General features: G+C 32.7%; 1 protein-coding gene across 4 annotated transcripts in view; it reads left to right on the top strand.

The window, feature by feature from the left end:
- Positions 1–15,208, top strand: part of LOC126736883 (WD repeat-containing protein 7) — a 178,124-nt gene that overhangs the window by 130,713 nt on the left and 32,203 nt on the right. For all 4 annotated transcript variants that reach the window (XR_007660815.1, XM_050441490.1, XM_050441493.1 and 1 more), the window contains 3 exons: positions 3,356–3,487; positions 3,541–3,670; positions 4,227–4,351. Coding sequence is in view for 3 of the 4 variants with exons in the window: in XM_050441490.1 (XP_050297447.1) it covers positions 3,356–3,487; positions 3,541–3,670; positions 4,227–4,351 (387 nt within the window). In the remaining variant the exon portion in view is untranslated. The remainder of the gene's footprint in view (positions 1–3,355; positions 3,488–3,540; positions 3,671–4,226; positions 4,352–15,208) is intronic.

Below are 15,208 nucleotides of genomic sequence, written 5' to 3' on the forward strand. Positions count from 1 at the left end.
TGCTTCCTTCTGTAACTAGTATTTTCCCATTATTTTTCCTTTAACTACTTTGATTTAGACTGTGAGACTGTTGCTTCTGGATTTGTTATATTTTCGTTATATATTGATGACCGTTCCTACTCTGCTTCTAATTTTGTAGCTTCGCACTCCTTTCGTATTTACATATGCTCATAGGTGTTACTCCTATGTGGGATTTATAATCAAGCTATAAACGGTTAGCCAAGCAATTTTAACCACGCATTCTCGTCGAAAATAAGCCTTAAGTTATCATATAAACATATGCCTAGCGCTTCTTCTCCGAGATATAGGGTGTGAAAATTAGAAGAAACGTATTTTATATATAACTTTTAAACTGCTTCAAATATTTCTATGAAATTTGGGGCATAGCTTTTAAGCAGCAAGGAGCACCTTTTGCATATTTTTAAAAATTTTACCAGTGGCGTCCATACTACTTCGACTGGGTCAGTCAGTTGACCTTTCCGAAGTCCCATATAAAGAATTCGATTACCCCTTAAGACTCTTTATTTTGAGGATTAACAAATCGTATATCCGACTTCTGTGAACTCAATGAAAGAGCTTATTGGCTGCATTCAGAATGGTTGCGAGGAATTAAGAAATTAAATTAAGACGTCGATGTGAATTAGGTGTCCAGCAAAATGGTTCATACTTCGAACATCTTCTTTAAATCCTTATTTATGTGGTTTTAATCTTCTCCCGAAGATGCTAACATTATTCGTAAATGGTGCGTCGTGGTAAAAAAAAATCAAGAGACCGAATTTACTTTAAATTAAATGGGGATTTCAAGTAATTTTCATTTGTGGTTTTTGCACGGCGTATTATTGTTTTGTCTAAAAATATTCAGTATCGACGCAGTATGGACGCCACTGGTAAAATTTTAAAAAAGTATGCAAAAAGTGCTTTATGATGCTTAAAAGCTATGCCCCAAATTACATAGAAATATTTCAAGCAGTGTAAAAGTTATAAATAACAAAACAATGGTAAACTAGAGCTTAAGTTTGACATAGAATACGTGGTTACAATTTCTTGGTTAAGATCTGGATCACCCTGTATATTATAAAATCGAATTGCGGTCCTTTATGTAATTTTTATTTGAAACTTAGGTTAAGGATTTAAGAAATTCGTCCATTTCGCACAAAGAGACCCCAATGTGATTTTAAATAAGCAAAAAAACACAAAGTCTCCGTCTCGAAAGTCATATAATAAAATACATTTTTACAATGGTTACTATGTTTCGCTCAGAAATTAGCATCATCAGACCTAAACGGCGGAAGACTAACACACACGTGTTTGTTACCAACCAGCTATATGATAACACTGATGACTTTATTTAAAATTAGGTTAAGGAGCTGTCGTTTGTAGTCACTGCGCCTTTCAACATGAAGGTTGATATACCGGGTGACACAGAAAAAAGATAACTTTGTTACTTTTTAAGATAAACAAATGAAAATTCTAATATTTTCCATCACTTCCGGTTTAACAGGAAGTGATACTAACTTTCTTATTTTAAATGGGACACTTGGTATATTTTTACGTATTTCGATAAAAAATAATTTTCTGAAAACAATACTGTAATTTCCACTTTTTGTTGTATTTCCTGATAGAAAATATCACTTTTTTAAATTTTAAAATAGGCTGCCATGAATGCATTAAAAGTTTTAATTTTTAATCAAGTAATCACGGAAAAATAGTTTTCATTACATTTTTTGACTTAAATCTTCCACACGCCTACTTAAAATGTCTAAACCATTAATTTTGGCATTTACATAATTTTTATTAATTAACCCATTTATGCCCAAGGGTAAAAATAATAAGAAAATTTAACACTTATATAGACATTTTTTTATTTATTTATCCCTAAAAACAATATTTCGAAACAAAAAAAAAATTTTTTCAATATTTTTGAAAAAAAATTCTGTTGCGAAAACGCATCACTGGGACAATTAATCAAAACTATTATTCTATTTGCATTTAAAAAAAATTTATTGGTGAAAAAATCAATCTCCTCCATAGCTTCTACTAATTCTTTTTGAGTAAGAAACCGACTATAAGCCATTTTATACTTGTTTCACGACGACACGAACCGTAAAACACAAATTCTTTCGCTAGACTGCAAATCTAAGCACTTTAGTTCCCGACTATTATTCCTTTCTTGACAGACTCAAACGTGAAAAAGTCACATGTTGTTTTATGGTTTATACCAGTGATGCTTTTTTGCAACAGCAGATTTTGTTGCATTTTTTTATCGCCAATAAAGATAACTGATTCGTAATAACATATGTACTGTAAGGATTTATGTTCATATTTGAAGAAAAAAGTGTTTGCTTTAAAAAAAGAAACCCGAAACTATTTTTTTTAGAATTTAATATACAGCGAGAAAAAAAGAAATTTTTTTACTACAATCCGTCTTGCCGTATTTGACATTGATTTGGTAAAAGAACAAACATTTCCAGGTTTTTCCTAAAGTTACATTGTAGATCTCTTAAGATAAAGTAGATAATTCAAACAGAAAATAATTAGCTGCGACAAAAAAAAATAAATTAGGTGTTGCGTAAATGCATCACTGGGGCAAAATGGGTTAAATGCGTTTATTTATGTGACTTAGTTTTCTTCTTCTTACGGGCTTATTTATCAACCGATTTAAAAAATAATCATATCAAATTATTGGGAAAAAGAAACCACATTTGACAAGGGGTTGTTCCCAATAATGTGCTATTTAAAAAAATTAAGTAAATGCTAAAATTAATGGTTTGGATATTTTAAATAGGCGTGTAAAATATTTAAGTTATAAAATGCAAAGAAAACTATTTTGCCGTGATTACTTGATTAAAACTTTCAACGCATTAATTACACCCTATTTTAAAATTAAAAAAAAAAAACGATTTTTTCTATGAGTATAAAACAAAAGGTAAAAAAAACACCCCCTTTGCCCCTGTGCACATGTTGAACCCAAACAAAGTTGTTGTTTACTAATTCTAGCTTTTCAATATTCTAAGAAAAAAGGCATTATATTGAGCTGTACATGTGAACATGCGGATGAAAAGCATTCAGCAAATATAGCAGCTGAGTCCGTAATATCCAAGTTAACCTTGTCATTTAGATGGAATATTAAATATGCTTCTCTTACTTTGGGTAAATGACCAAACATCCTTTGTATCTGTAGAAGTGTTGTTTTCTATTTTAATAATGTACTGTCCATAACAAGCATCTTTTAAAACTTTACACTGATATCTTAAGGCCACAAAAAGCTCATAATGCACCTGTTGCCCACTTATTTTAAGCTTCCCATGTATTTATTTTTTCTGTATAATTACTGAAATATATTTTTTGGGTCAAGGACTCACTGGGAGCTCAGTACTACTCTAACCAGCAACCACTTACTCGCAATCATTGCCCTTAGTCATACCCTCATGAGCATGAGCAACGCCACCTTTGTGCCTGAACAAGAGAGAAATAGAAAGCTTCATAGGTAAGAAAAATTGGTTAATGTTACGGCGTAGTTCCTAGCTATGTGTTCTTTAGGCAATCAACCAGAGTTAACTGGAGCAGAGCAGATGAGGAACAAGAAGATATGTATACCCAACAACAGGCGCAAATCAAGCAAGGCTGGTCCTTGTTGGCGACCCTCCATTGTGTTTTGTTACCAGATAAGGTAAATAATACAAGACCTGCAACAAAGTCTTTTTTGGTTAGGATATGAAAGGCAAGGAAAATATCTATTTAAGCCGATATTTAAAATCTCATGTTCAACATATTTTTTTTCAACCACAGAGTTTTCCAAGCGGCATAATAACCCTGAGCTGTAATTTTGCCCAAAAAATAAATAATTTCAAAAAACCTCGGATTACAGTTGGCAACAATCAAAAATATATTTTACTTCAAATATCAGCTAAAACTTGCACTATTAATATAATTGCTTTACGCTCTCTCCAGAGTATATAAAGTTACTCATGTCACCTTTAAATGGCGTTTGTAATGGAGTCACCATTAAGTATGGTTTACAATTTCAATCGAACCGTATTTGTGGAAAAATACGCATCTAACATTTACAAACTTGAACATTGAGAAGACATTGACGTTGGTAACGAATGGTATTTTAATTCCAGGGGAATGAGGCATAAAAACAATAGAAAAAAATATAGAAATCATTCAGAACAGTAAATATTGTCCCTAAATTGATATGTAACTACATATTATGTGGTTTTCAGGTGGTTGAACATGGAGCAAAACATTTTAAAAGGCCACAAGTCGAGATGATGGCCAAAAGGTGGCAGCATCATTGCGTGGAAGTGCGCGAGGCAGCTCAGACATTGCTTCTTGCGGAACTTTCAAGGTATGTTGGCTTTTACTGAATAGTTGTTTGTTAAAGTAAAACTTTTGTAAGCACGCTTGAGTTGGGAAGTAAGCTCGCGAATGCGTTACGAAAAGTGTGATCGGACGAGGCGAACGGTAGTTGAGAAGGAGATATGAGTTAGTGGAAATAGAAAGAGAGAGATTTACGGTTTATATATTACTGTAGGAGCAAGAGAAAGCCGTACTCGCGCACATTTTCTTTCCCTGTTCCTCTTATAGCCAGTGCATGGAATATATATACAGGGTGTTTCAGAACTATGGGATCAAACTTCTAGGGGTTGTTCAGTGCAACAGTAGAATCCATTTGAGTATAGGAACCCATGTCCGGAAATGTATCACTACGCCACTACGGCCCTAAGACGCGTTTAAATTTAGAAAAAATATTAATTACCTAAATAGGATCTGATGCATTTATTTTTACCTTTTGTATATGATACCATAACAACAATTGTTTAAAATATTTTCCTCCAACCTCAATACACCGATTTAAACGCCGCACATGATATCGGCGGACTACACTAAAATTTGATCCTCGTTTTGAATGATTTCAAATGCTGCTGTTATTCGTCCAATTAAGTCTAGCTCTGATTCTACTGGAGTTTCGTAAACTAAAGACTTTACATGTCCCCACAAGAAAAAATCGAGCGACGTTAAATCGGGTGACCTAGGAGGCCAAGAAACTGCTCCACCTCTGGTAATCCAATGGTGCCCAAACCGCTGAGCCAAATACTCGCGTACTTGTACAGCAAAGTGAGCCGGCGCTCCATCATGCCATTTGCTGTCTAACATTTAGTGGAACATTTTCAAGGAGTTCTGGGAGAACCTCCAAGAAACGCAGATAAATAGATCCTGTTAACCGTTTCGGTAGAAGGTATGGCCCAATTAAATAATCATCAACAATGCCTGCCCATACGTTGACAGACCAACGATTCTGATGTTTTCTTGGAAAAATTGCATAAGGATTTTCTTCGTCCCAAACATGGCTATTCCTACTATTAAAAATACCTTCTCTTGTGAAAGAGGCTTCATCGGTCCACAAAACATATCGTAAAAAATTTGGTTGTGCAATGATGTGATCCAGAAGCCATCGACAAAATTGAACTCTAGGATGATAATCGGCTGCAGTCGTACCTTGAACTTTCTGGAAGTGGTAAGGATGGAGTTGTTGCTCGTGTAGTACCCGCCAGACAGAAGCGTTACTCGTATTCATATTCTTAGCGACGTCACGTGTGCTAATTGATGGTTCATCGGCAACTCGCTGAAGCACCTATTCTTCAAATTCGACCGTTCTTACGGTTCGAGCAACACCAGTATCATGCATCTTGGTCTTAAACATGCCTGTTTCAGCGAGCCGCCGATGAACCGCAATAAACTTTTTGTATCCAGGATGCTGTCGTTCGGGATAACGTTCATGATACAACCGCGATGCTGCTCGTGCATTGCAGTTTGTTGCTCCGTATGCCAAATGCGTATCCGCCAATTCATGATTGGTAAAGTTTTCCATTAGCAATAAATGTTTAAAAATTGTAAGCTATAAAATTTTTAAACATGACATTGAGAATTGACATTGATAAGCGTTGATTTTAAACAATTGTTGTTATGGTATTATGTACAAAAGGTAAATATAAATGCAGCAGATCCTATTTAGGTAATTAATGTTTTTTATAAATTTTAACGGGTATTAGGGCCGTAGTGGCGTAGTGACGCATTTCCGGACATGGGTTCCTATACTCAAATGGATTCTTCTGTTGCACTGAACAACCCCCAGAAGTTTGATTCCATAGTTCTGAAAGCTCTATAAAGTGCGGCTCCTAACTGTGCCCTCCGTATCGCTATCATTAGCAACCTAAATACTACTTTTTGGCCCCTAGCTCATTTTACAAAACAGCGGCGTCCCATCGCCATTTAAAATTAGATTAAACATAAAGGGGAGTCATGCGATACATCGTTTGAAACCTCCCACTGAATGCTTTTTGGTCCTGGAATATTAAGTCTCTACTTACTTCTTACTTACTTACTTCTACCCATAGCAAAATAGCAGCCTTTCAAAATATTATTTTTCTCATTTTTTATATCTTATTTAAAATAATTAAACTTTGGGTAACACAGAAATGTCAATATTTTACTATAAAAGATGTTCAAAATGTGCACTATTAACTTCAAGATAGTAAAAATTATCTATTGGAAAACTTTTCACGAACATATTGGAAAGTGGCAACATCAATATTGCGACATGCATATTTATTCATTGACGTAGATCGAAGATAGATTTTGGCTGGGTGACGTAGGCTTTTTGTTTCAAGTAGCCCCATAAAAAAAGTCCAGATGTGTAAGATCGGACGACCTGGCTGGCCACTCGGTAGGCCCTCGACCACCAATCCAGTGGTTCTACTGCATTTTTCAACTTGTTCAAGTAAAGGTCGTCTGCCAATTTTGGTCTAAAAAGAGATGCCCAACAATAAGATTTCCTAATATGCCAGCCCCTACATTTATTTTTCTGGGTACTGTGTGTCTGTTTCACGAAATATATAGGGATTTACGTCGCTCTAATAACGGACATTTTGTCTATGAACATTACCAGTCCAAAAAAATTACATTCATCACTGAAACAAATGTTCTTCACATAAGCAGGCTGGTCTCGTCCTATTCTCTCGGTCATTACTTCGAAGAATTCCATAGGTCGATTAGGATCATCTGTCAATTGATGAACCGGGTCCGGTAAAGTTAAAGGAACGTCTAAAAACCGATTGTTTTTGCAAATTTTTACATAGAATATTGAGCTTGAACATTTTATTGATAAAAAAATGAGGATGAAGTAAAAAAATGCAAAATTTTAAAAAGTATAAAGGATTTTCTACTTACATATAATTCACGATTACACTCGGCTTAACTACACTCTATTTGCGACTAGCCATCGAATTATTAATTTAAATTTAAAGCCTTAAGTAACCAAATTCTGTAACTTAGAAGGATTTACATCACTTCTTTAGGTCAAAATAAAAATTTCCACACGTAAATCAGGAATATGAAATATGTAAATACGGATTTATTCATAAATAGACAAGACGGTCAAATGTCACTTCAACAACAACTCTAACCGATTCCAAGCGATCTATCGGTTTTAACTGCGGTTAAGCCCTTGGTTGACCTTAAACAGTCCCTTTATAACATAACCAATCGTGTCCGCTTGAACGTGTTTGGTTGAAGTAACTTCGTAACTTGTCATCATTTTGTTTGTTTGTAAATAATACCCCAGACGCCAGTAATGTTATATGTAATTAGTTCTTAAACATAAATATCAAAAAAGAAAACTTATTAGCCACAATAAATTTTGTGTCATCTTTAAAAAGGAAATAATTTGTTGTTTGTTTTTATTTTTTCCCGCACTTATTTCAATATCTTCGACATTTGACGTTTAGAAAACAGCTCCGGACGTGGGTAATTACTGTTCTAAATTGATGACGTATAAAGGGCTAATTGGTGACGTCACGTATCTCAACACGGTTATAACTATAACCGCTTGGACGTGTTTGGTTAATACCATTTAGGAACGGTAATTACCGATAGACCGCTTGGAATCGGTTTATTATTTTATTATTTATTGGGAGTGGCTACTGTACTAGTACGATTATCGTAATTTTCTGTCGTGTCTCATTCTAAGTAAGTTTGTTTATTTATACAGTGCTTTCATTTTAAAACGATCCACTCTTAATAACATTCTTAAAAAAAAAAAAAACACGTCAAATTAGATATACAAGGGGACGTTTAATTATGCATTTACTGAAGTTCTGTCAATCACCTCCTCACCTCCAGCTAACCTCACTTTAGTATGTCAAATGGGAACCCCCATCGTGTGATACATCATAGTAAGGAGCGTAAAATTCTCTATTCAACGGTACCAAAAAAATCGGTAAATGTGTAAGCAAATAGTTAGCGAAACTGTCTAGAAATAATGAATATTTTATTTACGCCAAACTTTGGTATTATATATATACCTTGTTATGTAAATTACGGGTACAAACCGATAAAAAATCCTATAAATTTACAATTTTAGCCCTCAAAGTGTTCCAAAATTACCATAATATATATATTTTTTAATTATAGCAAAATCAGCTAAAAAATCTTCATGATTTCCAAAGTTTTGTATTTTTTCCAATTATCCTCACTTTTTTATCAATATTTTGACCACACTCTATTTAACATTCTATGTAAAAATGTTAAAAAAAATCGGTTTTTAGACGCCCCTTTAACTTCACCGAACCTGATGAAACATTTGAATTTTATACGGATGAAATGTTTGTTTTTTAAATGCCTTTTTTAGAGCAACAGAATATACATCACACGTGTCACCAACTGTGGAAGTAGACTGTTGTAGATCTCTTATCATAGCTACTATAATATCCACCTGTTTTTCTTCTAGATAGATGGGATGCCCTGGATTCTTCCTACTGGCAACATCACCCGTCTCGGTAAATTTCTGAATTAGCTCGCGAATATACTTTCAGGCATTCTCGATTAAATCAAGGTACAAATAAAATTGCACTGAACGAAATAATATTCTCTGCTTTCAGTATTATTCGCTTTTAAATGTATTGGTAAACCAAATTTGTTTTCGTGTGGAACAGTAACTTTTATGATCAAACTCTACAAACAAACTCTACAAACAACAACACACGTACAAACAAATTACACCTGAACAGGTATAGTAAAGGAAATAAAAATGCGAAAAATAAGATTTTTAAAGGCTGCCATTTTGCTATGGGTAGAAGTAAGGACTTTATTCTAGGACCATAAAGCATTCAGTGGGAGCTTTCAAATGATGTATCGCATGACTTCCCATTCTATTTAATTTTATTTTGAAGTTTTGCGAAATGAGCAAGGGACCAAAAACTAGTATTAAGGTTGCTAATGACGTGTGCCAAAATTCGAATTTTTATACAAACGTTATCACATTGTAGGAGCAAGAGAGAGCAGTGCGCGCGCACAATTTTCTTTCTCTATTACTCTCATAGTGAGTGTGAAATAAAGAAGTTTTACTTCAGTCGTATAGTCTCAGGCGCACTAATTTTTTATCCACAAAATTTTCGTAAATTTCCATGTTACAAAGAATGTTCAATACGTGTAATTGCAAAATATTATATTATCTTACAAAATTAAATAGGACACATAACATGGTACACTTCAGCAAAGATCTTTTAAAAGCGTGATCCGCTTAGATTGGATAACTCAAAGAAATTCGAATATTATCATTTAACAGTGTCATCATAATAACAATACACAATTTATTAATTTACATAATAAATTCTTAAGGAATAACGCTATTAAGTATATCATACTAATGCAAATAAATAAAAACGTGGCATTCTTGACCAATATTTGCACAAATGTAAACATTTTCAATAAATAAAAATTTAAATTATAACAAAAATATAAATATCCATGAGCATTTTAAAAGACTAAAGTTGATTGTAAATATTTAAGTTAATTTTAGTGTCCTATATCTCGTAAAAATCACTACAAAAATTTTATTAATACACGCATCAAAATAGTCTATTTGGAAAATATTAAAATTAGACATATCTGAATTCATTGTAGTATACCGGGGAATTAATATTGTATGGCAATTTAAGGAAGTAAAATATCGAGAATTTTAAATTCCGAAATTTAAAGAAAAGGTAAGAGAAAAGAACTTCAGCAAATCTTCTCAGCTTTGTCCGGAACAGAATTTTTTGATTTAAAATATGCCTTTTCAACATATCCAAAACGTGTTTGATAGGATGTCAGTCAGGGGATTATGCAGGCGATGGCAATATGTGGACGTGCATTTTCGTGCATAAGTACAAAATTTTCGCCAAATTGTGTAACACGGGGATAAGCAATCAAAAACCCTTCAGTGGGAACTAGATTAGTCAGAAAATCTGGAAACTCCAGCACAAAGCATCAAAGTTCCGTCTCGTTACTTGTCAACTTCTTGAATGGTTTGCGCATTCCTAGGTATTCGCCACGCCCAGCCTTCTTAAATTATGACATAAGCCAAACCTTGATTCATCGGTATTAACGCTCTTGCTTATTCTGATTTTCTTCGCACCATTCTAATTTGCTTGCGCGATATCCACGTGAGAGCCTAAAGATTATTTTCATGTAATCTATTCCTTATTGTTTGATCAGTGACACTATCGCCATGAATATTTTTAAGCTCTTTGGTTATGTGGTTGATAGCAATATTGGGATTTCGTAATGCCTGAAAGCGAACAAACCTATCATGTATAAGTTCTGTGGCTCTGACTTATATATCTTTCTCTCACATTACCAGTCTCTTTAAATCTCTGAAAACTATAGTGCTCTTGAAGTCGTCTCAAATGTTCATAGCATACTGTATTATACCAACGGCTCATAACTGTTTCACGATCAAGATGTTGCCTTTGAATATTTGATATATACAATACCATTGAATATACAATTTCCACTAGCAGCAAAAATTGTACTGAATACAATTTTCAGTTTATCTAATATGCCTTGAAGAATTTAAACTATTTATTTAATATTAACAAGAATAACTTAATTAATAACTAAATAAGAATAAGTTAATAACTAATATTATGAATGTTATAAGGTATGCTTAAAACAGTGCCCAACAAATAATAAATACAATTTATCATGGAAACAAGCTTTTCGTCTAAAAATAAAATAGTCTTTTTTTTGCTTGTCCCTAGATTACTTTTGAAGTGTATATTTATTATAGGCTCATGGTTTAAGTAGTAAATAATTAAATTATTTTTGAAAACGGTAAATATTAATATTTAAATGTATTTAACTCTGGATTGTGTAATCTGAACCAAACGAACTAGGTCTCGTTAAAAAGAGTGCCTTTCATTGTTTGTAAATATTATTTTTTTTTTTTGATGTTTAGATTTTATTACTTTGATTTATTATCAGTTTAGTGGTTCTGAAGATGGCCCGCTAAGACCGAAAGCGCCATAGGCAATAGTATTATAATATTCCACTAAAATATATTCAGAGTGTACGCATTGTATTAATTATTAGTACATATCTCTCGGTATACACAAGGATACGATTTATATTATTTGCTGCATGTTAAAGAATTATTAAATCGTTAGTTATTATTTGGTGGTTTCGTTTAACTGCTCTTAAATTAAAACGTATTAAACAAACTATTAATATTCATTTAAGTTTTATAATTAATTTGATGTATTTTTAAAGTATTTTCCGTGTTACTTTTTTATTCAATTTTTTGCACATTGCAAATTATAAAAGGAATTTTTTTTTAATTTACCAATAAATTAAAAAAAAAGTATATTATGAAATAAAGAAAAAAAACAAGGTTCTTAGTAAGACTTAGTGATTTAAAAGCTGGTCTATTATATTGCCTACGGAATAAAACCAATTTCATTTATATATTTTAAAATGTGAAGAAATAAAAGTTTGAAATGTTTGCTACTTTAGTGGTATAGAAAAAAGTTAGCAAGCGGAAATTGATAATAGAAAATGGCAATTATATATTGTAAAGTAATAATAACAATAACTAATTGTAAAAGTAATTTTGAATCTATCATCAAATCAGTACTAATTTATTAAACTAGGTTTATAAAGTAGCAACTTTTAAATCGTCATTATTGTAAAAGAGCATTTGAATAAAAGAATTTATAAATTAAGAAAAATATTTGTATATACTGGCAACTTTGCCGCTTGAACCTCGAAACATATTTGAAACGGAGTACTTTACTCAAACGATTAGATTGATAATCGTTATCGATCGAGGGGATCTTTCATTTGTTGAATTTATGTGGGTGAAATTAAATTATTATGGTGTGTTGTATGTAGTAGGAGTAATGTACAGGCCCCCAAATAAGAATGTAGATGACTTTTTGGAGTTTTTTGAAAATAGTATTTCTGGTGTATACTCGCAGTACGAAAATATTATCTGCCTGGCAGATTTTAATATAACCTTGTTGCAGGATAGCAATAGTACAAAAAAACTGAAAAATATTGCTTAAGTCTTTGAACTAAAACAGTTGATCAACGAACCCACCAGTATAACTAACTACTCTATATCTCTTATTGATTTAATTTTTTTCTGCAATGAAATAGATGTAAAATGTTCTAGAGATACTCTAATAGCTGACCATTTTTCTATTTATCTACAGCTAACCAGTCCAAATGCGCTATTTGAACGAACCTAGGATAATTAAATACAGACCACTAAAGAATATAAACTTTAATGCTTTTTATCTTGATGTTTTAATATGCCCTTGGGATGAAATTTTTTACATACCGAACATCGACGATAAGCAAAAATTATTTTAATTCTCTTATCCTAAACCTATTTGACATTCATGCTCCAATAAGAACGTTTCATATAACAACAAATAATAATTACAAACATTCCCCATGGGTAACAGATAATATTAAGTTTTTGCAGAATTTGCGCAATCATGCCCTGAGACGGTACAGAAAATCTAAACAGCCCGCGCATTATTCATATTATAAAGAATTAAGAAATTACACTACTTGTGCTATATAAGAGCTGAAAGAAAATCTTACCTTAAAAATAAGTTTTCCAACTCAACACTTAAATAAAAATGGGCTGAACTGCAAAAACCTAATCTTAAGTCTAATAATAATAGTAATATTCCATCGGCTTTATCTGAAGATCTCAATAAAATAAATTCATTTTTTATTAATCAATAAAACTCTACATGCCCTTTAGACAATACCTTGATTCAGTTCTACAATACCCATGTTAAGGAAAGTATCACGAGTAATCTCACCTTTGAACCAGTGGCCGAGGCTGACGTAACTAAAATGACATTAAAACTAAGGTAGTTGGTAGTGATTTAATTAACTCTTTTTTGATTCAAGTATGTTGCGCTCATATCATTCCTTACATTACTCATATTATTAATGTATGCATTGAAACTGCTTACTTTCCACATTGCTGGAAACATGCTTACGTAAATCCTTTGCCTAAGGTCCCTAAGCCTACCGATCTGATTCACCTTCGGTCTATAAGCATTCTTCCTGCGCTATCAAGATTTTCGAGAAAATAATTAAGAAACAAATTAGGTCATTTACTTGTAAATTTAATGTTATTTTTCTCAAGCAATCTGGTTTTCGTCCGGGTTTTGGATGTTCCTCCGCTATGGCAGATGTCACGTATGATATTATCAAATCAATTGATGATGGAAAGATTAGTGCTCTTGTCTTGCTAGAATATAGTAAGGCTTTTGATATGTTAAATCACCATGTTCTTACAGCAATTCTTCATTTTATTGGATTTAGTATGTCAGCTATTGAGCTAATAAAATCATAACCAACGAATAGGTCACAGGTATTCACATGTCAAGATATGTCTTCGGACCGTCTCCATGTTAGTACTGGAGTGCCACAGGGAAGTATATTGGATGGGACCACTGCTCTATACGATCTATACATCCAACTTTATTGATGACCTTACATTTTGTAACTACCACCTTTATGCGGATGACACGCAATTATATTATTCATTTTATCCAAATGAAGTAGATGTTGCTAATGAGCGCATAAATCTTGACCTAAAGAGTATTGCATTAATCTCCGCCAAACACCAACTAAAAATTAACCCTTTACAGTCGAAATTCATCTTATTTGGTAATAATGTCTCAAGAAAAGCTGCCCAAGAACGCTTGAATCTGGAAATCGACAATGTTGTTATTCCTTGTGTGACCCATGCGAAAAGTTTAAGTTTTGATAAGATATTGACAGCGATTTGCGGTTCCGGGATCACATTACTAAAGAGTTAAAAAATGCCTATTCAACGCTTCGCCTTATTTACTCTAGTCGTCATCTTCTGCAAAAGAACATAAAACTTTTGTTATGCCACTTTAATCATTGTAACGTTGTTTACGGGCCATGTCTTGATGATTTTGAAGCAAGACGTATTCAAAAAGTTTTGAATGTTTACGTCTAATTTATGGAATCCGTAGGCATCAACATATTACACCTTTTTCACACAGTAAAGTGGCTAAATACGTACAATCGTAGAAAGCTGCACACAAATATTTTTTGTTTTAAAATTCTTAAAATTAAAAAACCTTATTATTTATTTAAGAAGCTAGAACTTAGGGTAGATGTGCGCGATCATCCTCTGCGTTATAATCATAGAGTGTCTATTCCTTGGCATCGTAAAGAAATCTTTAAAAGAACTTTTTCAAATACTGCTGCCAAAGCTATAAATTTATTACCGCAAGCGTTACTTGGTTCTTCCCTAGTTACTTTTAAAAGAAACTTTAAAAAACTTTTAATCCGTGAACAAATAGGCGACTAGCTAAAGTTGGTAGGTGATCTTGACTTCTTTGCTTATAGCAATATATATGATTTTAAATTATCTTGGCCGTTGATATAGACTTACTCTTATGTACTTTTCCCATATTTGTTTTACTTTTTAATTTTTACTTTCTTAATTATTTTACATTAATTAAAAAAAAATTAGAACGTCATATGTACTGTTGCTTAATTTTGAGGGTTTGTAATTAATTATAAATTGTAATAACAATCAGTATACTTATATATTTTCCTATTGGAATGATTTGTTGTATTCTGGAATTTAACGCACTTAGAATTTAGAGTATTATAAAATTTAAGTTAAGTTAGGTTAGAAAGTAAGAGCTTACAAAGCTAACAAGCTAAATATTAGTTTAATACTTAGTTTCCGGCTTAAGCAGTCCCCTCTTTTGTTATAGGGCGTCTGAAGAGCCTTTTAGGACAATTACATTTTTTCTTTAATTTTAGATACATTATCCGAAGCAAATTTGTGAAAATGCATATTTTATCTTAATTA

Source organism: Anthonomus grandis, chromosome 5 (genome assembly GCF_022605725.1).
Source record: "Anthonomus grandis grandis chromosome 5, icAntGran1.3, whole genome shotgun sequence".
Lineage (NCBI taxonomy): Eukaryota > Metazoa > Arthropoda > Insecta > Coleoptera > Curculionidae > Anthonomus > Anthonomus grandis.